Source organism: Solea senegalensis, linkage group LG4 (assembly GCF_019176455.1).
Source record: "Solea senegalensis isolate Sse05_10M linkage group LG4, IFAPA_SoseM_1, whole genome shotgun sequence".
Classification (NCBI taxonomy): Eukaryota; Metazoa; Chordata; class Actinopteri; order Pleuronectiformes; family Soleidae; genus Solea; species Solea senegalensis.
This window is the reverse complement of record NC_058024.1, coordinates 10,415,760-10,427,301: the sequence shown is the minus strand read 5'-3', so window position 1 is coordinate 10,427,301 and position 11,542 is coordinate 10,415,760. Positions and strand designations below refer to the sequence as shown.

Here is an 11,542-nt window from a genome sequence, read left to right as displayed (position 1 = left end):
TACCACCAAAGCCCACTAGTGGGCCATGACCCACACTTTGGGTAGCGCTGATCGACACTATAGGAGCTTACAGTACCTTTATTTTTTTTCTTCATAGAATCAGGAACAGCTGTAATTCAAGCGATTTGATTGTAGTTTCCATTACTCTGTTTACTTACACATAAAAAGACAACAAATAAGTTAAACATATAAGGTTAAATAAGTATATGCCTTTATAAAGAAGTGCATTGTCTCTGAAATCCTCTCCAATGTGGAGTATACTGTCACCTTTTGCCTATTGCCATTTTTTTTTTATCATTAATAAGAATTGGATTAATTTTTTTATCTTATCCATAGTAGCTATAACATAATGTACTTCGAAAGGTTATCATCCTCACCCAGCAACAAGGGGCATAACTCTCATTTTGGAATATAATTGAAAACCATGAAGCCTTATATCGCTGTCCACGAAAACTCCAGTGTTTGATGTCGTAGGTCAGAGGAAAACCAAAAGAATTGATAAAATGTTGTCCTTGAAAGAAACAGTCACCTTAAATTAACGATCTGACATCTATCTGTTTCCCAAACTGAAATATCTGCATATCTGAAGGCCTGAGATGTGACCTGCTTCCCCAAACCAATAGCAAAGGTTGAACATAATCGTCAAAAGAGACTGTTGAAAAATAATGCAAGAACAAGCTTTCTTTTGTGAAGATTTCTGGGTGATTTGGAGAACTTAAGTGTCTAAGTGTCTGGAATAATCCATCCATCCATATTGTACTGCTTTATCCTCCACGTAAGGGTCGCTGTGCCAATCTCAGATGATATAGGGTGACAGACGGAGTACATCCTGGACATCTCGCCAGTCCATCGCAGGGCCACATACATAGACAAACAGCCATTCACTCTCACACCAATTTACCTAATCCCCATAATACATGTTTTTGGACTGTGGGAAGAAACCAGAGAACCTGGAGTAAACCCCCCCACACACACACACACACACGGGGAGAACATGCAAACTCCATGCAGCAAGGCCTGGGTCTTCTTTGCTGCAAAGGCAAGAGTGCTAACCACTACTCCAACCGCATGGCCCATCTGCAATAATAAATCATGTACTGTTGTTTTTTTGTTTTTGGTCTACAGTGCTGGGAAAGGTTCGCAGTGCAGTGGGAAGTGCCCAGCTCCTCATGTCCCAGAAGTTCCAGCAGTTCCGGGGACTGTGTGAACAAAACGTGGTGTGTCCCGTCCTTTTATTTGATACTTCCACTCTACAAGTTTGCACAGGCATGAAACTGAAACCTACATCCACAGTCCATTATCAATAGTTTGATTATTCTCTCCTCTCCTGGACATATATATTATTTCCTTGATACACAAAAGAAAACTGACTGGTCTGCAATGATATGCAGCTGATTTAGTCCACACAGAGGAGGACACGGGAGCCCACAAGCACAAAATTCATAAGGAGCTTATGTTTTACTGGAAATAGCATTAAACAAATTGCAGCCAATTACTGGCATATGATTCTAGCATCTGTATCAAAGTGGCCTCATCTAGACTTTGAAGTTTGGTACATATGTTTTTTTTAGATTCATTAGACTGAGACACATCACAGGAGGATTCTGAATACACAAATGTAAAGCCACACCTTTATTACTGTGCTGGAAGATGATGCAGTGTGAGCAAATTATTTTATTTTTACCATATAAGAAGAGAACATTTACATGTATCCTTTATCCTCTGAGTAAAGTTCTTTCACTAATTTGCAATGACTAAACATTTTCTATTTCTATTTTAGATATAATGTAGCTCTGCAGAATCTGCTTTGCATGTCTTCAGCTGTTCCTCTACTGAGTTAGGAATGTCATAACACCTGAAGCACGTGTACAGTATCTGGACATAGATTACAGCATTTTTGGTTCAAAATAAACACACTACCAAGAAGATACAAATAAAGAAGATTAAAGAAGATAATTGGAATAGTTGTTGTTCAGATTGACAGGTGTAAGCATCCTTTTGATGAAGTATTTATAATTTATTCTGTAAATTGTCCCCCTTATATATGAGACTTAACAGGATAAAGGACTAGTGTGAGCCATTATTTTTACTGTGATTTTGAGCTCAAGAAAATTATGTCGTGTCATGCTCCCCCTAGTGGTGAATATGATAGGTGCAACATGTGTGTATTATATACCAGGCCATGATTAACAGTCAACAATCAACAACCAATTAATAACATGAGCAATTGTTGCAGAAGGAGTCATTCCTGAAAGGCATGACATAAGCATTAATCATACATAATATTATTATTATTGTTGTTGTAATATTAATATAAACTTCAGCTCCTTCCTTTGACACGGTTTCCTTAAACCACAGGATTTTTTTTCCTTCAGATCTGTGTCCTTGTCCCTGTTTGTTGATGTCACTGTCTTTACTGTCATACAAGATGTTTAAATTGGTTTGTTGTTTTTAGACCAGGCTTCTTGCAGTATAATTCAAAGGGCATATTTAAACCTATATCGCAAGGAACAACAAACATCAACCATTGATTTGACCCAAATATCGTGTAACCTTTTTGCAGAAAATCTTATCTTCAGTCTTCAAGCTCTTACAGTGTGATTAAAAAGTACCCTTTTCCTGTTTCTAATGCCAGCACAGATCAGAATCTGACACCCCCCTCTTATGTAATCGTCGCACACTGAATAAAAAGAAATGGACATTTTCAGTTTGAAGAGTGAAGCCTAGAAAGAAGCAGTTAGCCACCAGGGGGCAACTCTGTTAGTTGCAAATGGAAGTCCATTGGAAAATTAGATTTTTCTCACTTGATTTATATCATCAGTAAATGTTTCTGTGGATTTAAAGATCTCAATCACTAGTTTTAGGTCTTCATCAATAGAACATGATGTTAATTTTATAAATTATGTTCCCATTTACAGGTAAATAGACAATGACCTCCATATGACAACAGGACTTTGTTTTGCAACCAGGAAACTAAGTTCTTACATAAAGTCAATGATAATCACACAGGTTTTAAATTTGGTCTGCGTACAAAATTGTGACTGATCAGTTTGTTCATTTTAACTCATAATTCTCTCCGTCTTTTGGGCAGAATTTGAATGCCAATCCACGAACCACAGCCCAAGACCTGGCTGGTTTCTGGGACCTGCTGCAGCTCTCCATCGAGGACATCAGCTTCAAGTTCGATGAGCTCTACCACCTCAAGTCCAATGACTGGCAGCATATGCAGTCGACAGCTGCCCAGTCGCCCCCTGAGCGGAAGGTACTTCCCACCCCTGCTGCCCAGTGCCCTGGCTGGGGTAGGAAAGCCGCCGAAACCGGCCTCTCTCCTCCCACCACCACCACCATCGCTCCCACTCTTTTTTACCTCCTTTCCAAACTTCCTCCCCTCGTCCCTGTGTGGGATGAACTCTAACAGGACCTCCCTGTCCATCAAAACAAGGGCAAGAGAGATCCCTTTAGGCATGCATGGAAATGTTTATCTCAAAGAGGGCTCTCGCTGCTGTGTGTTTTTAAATGTAATGCCCTGATTTGAGCATGCATGTGTCACTTTCTGCTGTGTGGAGCACGGCTGTGATGCTCTCGTACATGTGACAGAATGCTTGCGTTTACGTGTCCTTGTTGCTGTCTGTCTGTCTATCTGTCTATCTTCTAAAGGCATAATTGGGGTTTTATTGAGTAAGCGCATATCAGGCACTTTTGCATAGTCAGTACTACGTTTTTCTACAATTTTTAGGTAAAAAAAAATCTCATGCAGACATTCGAAATTTCTCAGTTTTGAGGGCTTTGACATGTTTTTCCCTGTCAAAATAAAACAATGTGTAAATCATGTTCTAGCCAAAAAGAAAAGGCGGAACTAAAAAAAAAAAAATCAATAAGATTGTAACAATGGTGTCAGGCAGCTCTTTTTTCTTAAGCACAATATGTTCCAAAAATATTCTATTCTCCTACTGTCTGACAGCATTGGAAATGGCTACAATATTCCTTCATATTAAAACAATGCATCACTAATGTTATAGTTCCCCTGTCTCCTTCTCTAAATAGACATTATCATGCACTGACTGTGCATAAGTCTCTTAAACACTACAACTTTACAAACGTGGATTATGCCTTTAGTGCTTTGGATTATGTGCATTTTGAGTGAGTTTTCTGATTCTTTTAATTTGCTTTTATGTTTTATACAGTTTGCCCATCAATTCATGTTACCATTTCCTTTAACAACCGTCAATGAATTAACTGTTTTGCTTTTTTCTCAGTGTTTGCCTGTTTTTACCAGTTGTCTCTACTGTCTCTGACCCCCGTTCAAATCTGGTGTCCACATCTCTGATCTAATCACAAGTGGACAGTGCCAAGTCTGGCTCTGAACACAGCCAGTGCATTTTTTTAGAAGATCAGATTGAGAGGTGGTTTGTGGACACATGTGGCCACAGTCTTTGGCATGTGTTAACACAAATCCATCATCAGGACACATTAAGCTCTGCGTTGAGTGAGTGAGGCACGAGGGCTTCAGAAGTTGTTGTGATGCTGTATTGTGCACTTCTGAAAAGAGCTCAATACCAGAGAGACTGAAGAGTCGATTACATGGTTCGTGGAGAGGAGTTTTCATAGCATAATTAGCAAAGCAACATATGGAAGAGGTTACCTGTGAGCTACATCAAACACTCAACAAAGTCCTTTTTTTCTCAGTCAGACTAAGATAATAATTACATTTTCTTAATGTCATGTGAAAGTTAGTCCGACTGCAATCGAGCTAGTCTTAGTCAGACTAACATACCTGGATAATATGATTCATTGTCCAATTACTCCTACATGTACACCCTTAGTCGGACTGGAGTTGGACTTGTGTTCTGTGCATGCACCAAAATTTGATACAAAAGTTGAAGTAGAAGAAAACAACGTATAAAGTGCAGTACAAAACATACAGAACCACAGCACGATCCATCTCACCGTTCGCTGTTTGTTTTTCTGTGACGTAAATGTCAACAGGAAACTGATTATAGAGCACTAGCTTATAGAGAGATATAGTGCCACGCTTTTGGAGGCGAAGTCAGACGTACACGGCCGATAAAACAATTTTCATTCATGTATAGTCGGACTCTGATTGCTTGACTCATTTGGATTACAGCTCGGTTAAACTGTTTATGTAAATATACTGACTGTGTGTGACATTCCCCTCTGCGGCCATGTCTTGGCAGCCTGTGGCCAAGTGGAAAGGGAACTTGACCACTTGACCACCCCGCCATAAAGCCCACTGCTCCTAATTCTAGGATGGGTCAAATGCAGAGGAATACTTTCCCCAAGGGGATTAATAAAAAAAAATTCTAATTCTAACACAGACTCCCCAACTTACTTTAATCTAATGTGTGAGGTGCGAAAATGAAAACTCAAAAAGGATTAAAAAATACAGTCATTCACTATCTATTCTAATGTAACCTTTATATGCATTAGCAGACATTGTCTCATTGACTTCCTGTTTATCCAGACAGTTTGTTCATAAGGCTTTAGAAACCGTCTCCTCAGCCGACATCCTCTGCAGTGTCATTGTTTTTACACTTCTCAGCAGCCATATATTGATTTATTCTAATATTTCATGTTACAGCAGAGTGAGTAGTGCATTGAATCACGCAGCTCCTCCTGACTCTTTTTCTGTCGTAGTACCTGTCACACTGACACACAGCATTCACAACAGATACATCTGTGAAGTCAGACCCATTAAAAGTGTCTTTTCGTTCATATCATATCATATGTGGTCACAGGAGATGCTTACAGGATGCATTTTAATGTGAGGTGTGAACAGTCGTCCTTAACTCTGTCCACTTTTGATCAGATGTCTCAAGACAGATGTTGATTCCAGCTCTGAACGGGGTTTTTTTCTGTGGTCTAATGAGGCTTCAAACAAAAACAAAGAGTGTTGGCCTACTGTCTGTCAGAGTCCTGTCTGCCAAATCTGCCCAAACTCAGAAATAGTTGAGGATAGTTTCCTTGTTACCTTCTCTCATTACCTTTTAATCTGTCTTTTGTCCTTCTCATCTTTGCACTACTCTCTCTCTGTCTCTCTCTCTCTCCCTCTCTCTCTCTATCTCTATCTGTCGTCACTCTGTAACTACAGGACGGGGAAAAAGTGGCTCCTGCAGCATCAAAGAAGCCTGGTAAGGGACGGCCATTACTGGGCCGTGAGAAGAGCGCAGACTCGCCGTCCACCTCTTCCTCTTCCTCGGCCTCGGCAGAGAAGCAAAAACAGGAGGCTCGCAAGCGTCTGCTGGCTGCCAAAAAGGCCGCCTCATTTCGGCAGAACTCCGCTACAGAGAGCTCAGACAGCATCGAAATCTACGTCCCTGAGGATCAGACTCGCCTCTGAGAGAGATAGTGACCAAATAGAAGAAGGATGTGGGTTGGATCAAAGGATAGATATGTGTCACCTGGAAAAAAAGTAGAGTAGTGGAGAACTTTGGCAATGCAAATGAGCTACTCAAGGGTCAACATGGATGGAAGTGGGGGAGGAGAGATAAGAATCCCACAGATGGGGGTGGGGGTCAAATTGGGCATTTGTGCCATATCCATGCGGTTATAGGCTGGTCCTAGTGGAATCACACACTATTAACTAACTAATCAGTAAATGAAACATTTAACTTGATGACTCTTGTGGACTATGAAGCAAGAGACTTGTCATTTGAGGCTGCCATTGAAAATCTCAGTTGAAGAACTTTGTCGTTTCTTGTTACTACTCTTGGTATCATAAAATTGTTAATGAGGGTTTTGTTATTGCGACGATTATATCTTAATTAATCTACACAAAGACTGTTTAAAAGGCTCCTGTCTTGGCTACGAGGTGAAGTATGTGGACAGACGATGGGCATGAATGCTCCTCCTTGTCCAGTCATTGTCCTCTTGTCCCAGATCATCGGCCATCCTGTAGCTTTTGCACAACGCCACCCTGTGGCCATCACAAACACTGCATCCACGGCAAGTCACTCCACTAATGTCACACCTATGTACGTCTTCCTTGTATGCATTTGTTTGCATTATTCACCCTTTTCTTTGTTGTGTATAAAATCTATTTAGGTCTGGTTCGTGTGAATGTTTCTGGGGTGTGATGAAAGTCAACGTCAGGGGAATTGTTCCTTTACATTGTTCCTAGTGCATCTCGAGCATGAGGATCTCAGTTTCGGTGAGACTGGCCACAGTTTTATTGAATATCATTTTTGTGGAGGAAAAAAACATCCTCTTTAGTCTATTTTGATTCTCTGTTCCACTAACTTCTTGTTTGAGCTGTACCTGCAGATGTGTAGGTACATACAGTATGTCAGTCTGTCTTAGCATCCAACTCATACATTTACAAATCAGTTGGCTGTTTTTGAATGAATACAGCAGGCTCAGTTTGCAGGATAGTGTTGCTTTATTGTCTGTGGGAACTCACATTAGTTTTACTCTTATTTTTATACTGTTTTCAAAAAGCAATTGTTCTATTTGCATCATCATTCAAAACATGTCTTCGTTTTTATTTTGTTGTTATTATCAATTCTCCTCTCATTTAAAACCATCCAGAAGTAACTGCACTTTTTTATTTCAAGGATGGACAATATTAAATTAAAGAATTGCATTGCTGCTTGCTGTTTGTTTTTTTCATGGACGACTGCATAAAAGCCAACGATGGATGCATTGTTAAATTCATCTTGTGTGTTTAAATGTCAGCAGCAGGGAGCTCCGTGCCAACATCTTACTGTGAAAATAGAGAGAGTGGAATGTAGCCACAGCTCCAATATTTAATGTACTACAGTGTTCTAATACACATACCCATCTTTTGTTTGAAGAATGCATCAATTCTACTCTGGGTGCGCCTGCCATCCACTTAACCCCAGTGTTTCAGAGCCCAGGAAACAAAGACACTTAAGAATACCCTTAAAAGTTATCCAAATTCATTTCCTGGTTGTTGTTTTTTTTATCAGATACGACTGAAACTCTGATTGAAAAACAATTACATCTACTTGCACCTCATCGTCAGAAACTGGGTTCTATTTTTTCTGGAACTAAGCAGAAGAGGGAATCAGGTTCACCAGCATGTGCATGCCCCATGTACTCGAATGACCATGCAATTATATACACCTACAGGTGTGTTATTATGGACACAGATTGTTATTATCACAAAATGCCGTAGTATGGATGTAGCCTCACAAGGATGAGTGTTTAGGGTCAGCTTGAAACCTGGTTTTAAATTTAAAGAATGGAGTTTGTGTGTAGTGCTGTTCATGTGGGCGTCTGTCAACACTGCTCTGTCCTCTCCTCAGCAGTTAGTTCTCAGTTAAATATCCATACAGTTGAAAGGCATTTACATCATAAGTAAAAGTTCCTCACTGGTCTGGTTTACACCCTGGATTATGCATATTTACAGAACCATTTGAAGGCACTTCCTAAAACCAAGTAGTCTGTAACTATGTCCTTTTAAAGGTCCAGTGTGTAAGAATTAGTGAAATCTAATGAATCCCTTTCACTGGCTCTCTCATACCACAGAGGATGTGAAAACTCTTTGACATCTCTCCTAACACTCTCACTCCCGCCATTTCCACCTCAATTTTTATTGGCTCCACATTTTTCATTGGAATGATTTGTTTTATGTGTTTAATTTAAATAAACTTGACAAATAATGTCAAGTTCAGACTGTCAGTGCAAGATGGCGACCTCAGTAAGGCAAGGCCCTTGTCTGAAGTACATATTAGAGGCTTATTCTACGGTTGCAAAAACCATATACATTTGATGCGATTATTCACTCATCTGAACATACTTGTGGTTTGTACGATCAATGTCTACCAGTAAATCCTCCTTAATGTTACACACTGGACCTGTAAACACTTAACTAATAATTCTTACAAATGAAACTTGCTTAACAGTCAAATCAAACCAAATGAAATAATTCAAGGTGCTTGCCTTGTAAGGCAGAGAAAAGAAAGAAAACCCAACAGAGACACACAAAGAGTAAGTACTAGGCGTCAGTGGAGAGAAAAAAAAACCTTTAACGGGAAGAAATATCTCTCTTAAAAGTACATATCTACCCATAAACACTGGCATAATGAGCCCGAGAATAGGTGAACCACCCTTGTTTTCCGTCATTCGACTCGCATTTGGTTTCCTCCTAAAAAAAGAAAAGTAGTAAGTTATTGTAAACAACACCAAGCCTTCCCTTCCTAATTATTTATGTTAAACTACTTCACTGTCATTCCACTGCTTTGACTGCGGCAATGCCTCTCTCACCCACTGTGAGTGAAAAATGCAGCCAGGGGCTTTGAATTGGAAAAGCCTGATGGCTGCCATTCTTTCTCTATCTTGGCAAGAGCTTTCTCTTGATGGTGGGCCTTTGTTTGCTGTTGTGTTTGCCTGCTGGGGATGACTCTCAGCGGGGAAAATGACTCAGGAGTGTCAATAGCTTGTTCCCCGGTTGCTGTCAATGCCCTCTTCCATTTGACTGAGGCGGATAGTGTCGTTAGCACCTAAAGGCCTTTTGTGTGACTCGGCTAAAGGCTTGATTTGATTTCTGACTGCCAGGAAAAGCGTGTGTGTATCTGGAAAAGTTGTTTTCCTAACGTAAGCAGAGTGGAGATACTGAAGTTGTCTCTGGTTTTTTTGAGTGCTCAGGTCAGCTTATTGTTTTCATGTACGGCATTAAAAATCCACCATCATCCACCCATGCACCTACTCATATCATTTTCTATAGTTTTTTTGTTTTTGTTTTTTTTTTTCTTTCATTCCGTTGACTGCATATTGTTTTTCAGACCCAGACCCTGCTGTGAAACTTCCTTGCACATAAGTGTAGCTCTGTGCCTCACTGGAACACAGATCAATCGCTTTACTGAGGCATCTGAAGTACGCTGTGGCGAGAAGGAGGGCAGGGAGACGGAGAAAGCTGCCCGGTGGCTGAAAAGAGATGCTTTTCCATCCTGGCTTAAAACTTGGATGAGTAAAATGCCAAGAGATGTCAGTGGCATTACTCACAGAGATAAAAGAGAGCACGTCTCATACATTTTAACAGGGCTTTCACTTCAATACACACACCAGTGTTTCACCAGGACACACCTAGATCTACATTCTGGGCTGTGTCATCCACGATCCAAACAGCTGCAGTTTTGATTGGGGGGAGGGAGGTAACTTTAAAGCCGTTGATTTGGGGGTGATAATGGTCCCCATACATGTTTGATGGGTTTGGCTTTTTGAACACATTGTCAGTCAACTGTTAAAGCAGAAGCATCTACTTGAGCCACAGTCTGTGACATTTGTATTCAGCTGCACTCCTTTTAAATATATAAACACTATTTAAACACTATTTTAAATGAGCTTTTATGTCAAGACAGACGGAGGCGACAGCAAAACATTGCACTAGTGAAGCGTGACGACTAAACAAGTTGGAGTACGGCTGGAAACAAAAGTTTTGGAAGTCAATTCTGCAACTGCTCAAAAAACCTGATCATAAAAAGGCTTCTTATCCCCACCTGTCCCTGCGCTGCTGCAGTACACACACAAACACTCCCTCCGTCAGGTCTGATAGTATTGCTTGTCAGATCCCATATTCAGATGACAGACGCACCGTACAAGTAATCATCATACAAATAACGTTACACACAAATAACACAGATGACAACAATAATCACCTAAAGTGACACACTGCAGCATTAATGTGGTTCCTTCAGCCATAGCAAACGCTGGATCATTTGTTGGATTGTGTACATTTGTTATTATACTGTGAAAAAAGCAATAGCCTATTTGTTAAACGAGAAAAAGAAACATAATCACACTAATGTACCTTTATTTTTTTCTCATCTACAAATTTATGTATCGACCTATTTTCCTTTCTTTTTTTAAAGAAAGGTGTCACTTTGGGTTAGAAAAGACAAAAAGAAACAGGTTAATCCCTAAGAAGAGAGTTACTAGTGAATTCACTCCTTTACAGTCGTCCTAAGGCCTGTTTACAACAAAAGAGCAGGATCATTAACATTTTGCTTTGTTCCAGGTATAAAACTGGGAAAGGGTGGGGGGCAGAACTTGGAAATGCTCTTATCACAGAGATACCGTGTAGCAAAAAAAGAGTATCTGTACAAATACTAGAACACATATTTTATGAAGCAAGCACATATTTTAAAGAATAGGACCTGTGCAGTATATCTCTGCAGTATATAGGCTGTGTGTATTTCAGGGGTTGTGGGGTTTAGTATACCAGGGTTATTCTGCTTGAGGCAGAGTTGAGTGTGTGAGTGTTTTGCTCATGAATTCAGATTTTCCTATAGATTCATGTCACTATACTATGGTAACATTTTAAATGTATGTGCAATACTGAGTAGGAGGGTCCTTTGGTATTAAGCTCAAACTAATAATCTCGCATCTCTCTCCTCCCTGTGCTTCTTTTAGTTGTCTTCTGTAAATAAGAACAAAAACCAGACTGATAATCCTCATCTTTTCAATGCTCTATAGATCTATTTATACTACTTCAAGGTTGTTCAGATGTGTAACAGAGAGATGTGACATTCAATAAAATGAACACAATACTTTCTCAAAAAAG

The 11,542-nt window shown here is 40.0% G+C and overlaps 1 protein-coding gene across 6 annotated transcripts in view; it reads left to right on the top strand.

The window, feature by feature from the left end:
* dlgap4b (discs, large (Drosophila) homolog-associated protein 4b) overlaps positions 1–11,541 on the top strand; it is a 124,496-nt gene extending 112,955 nt beyond the window's left edge. For 5 of the 6 annotated variants that reach the window (XM_044023740.1, XM_044023737.1, XM_044023742.1 and 2 more), the window contains 3 exons: positions 1,126–1,217; positions 3,092–3,262; positions 6,110–11,541. In XM_044023740.1, coding sequence (XP_043879675.1) covers positions 1,126–1,217; positions 3,092–3,262; positions 6,110–6,358 — 512 coding nt within the window. In that variant the 3' untranslated portion in view covers positions 6,359–11,541. Of the gene's footprint in view, positions 1–1,125; positions 1,218–3,091; positions 3,300–6,109 lie in introns of all 6 variants that reach the window. The other variant, XM_044023741.1, reaches the window with a different exon arrangement.
* The last annotated feature ends 1 nt before the right edge of the window (position 11,542 follows it).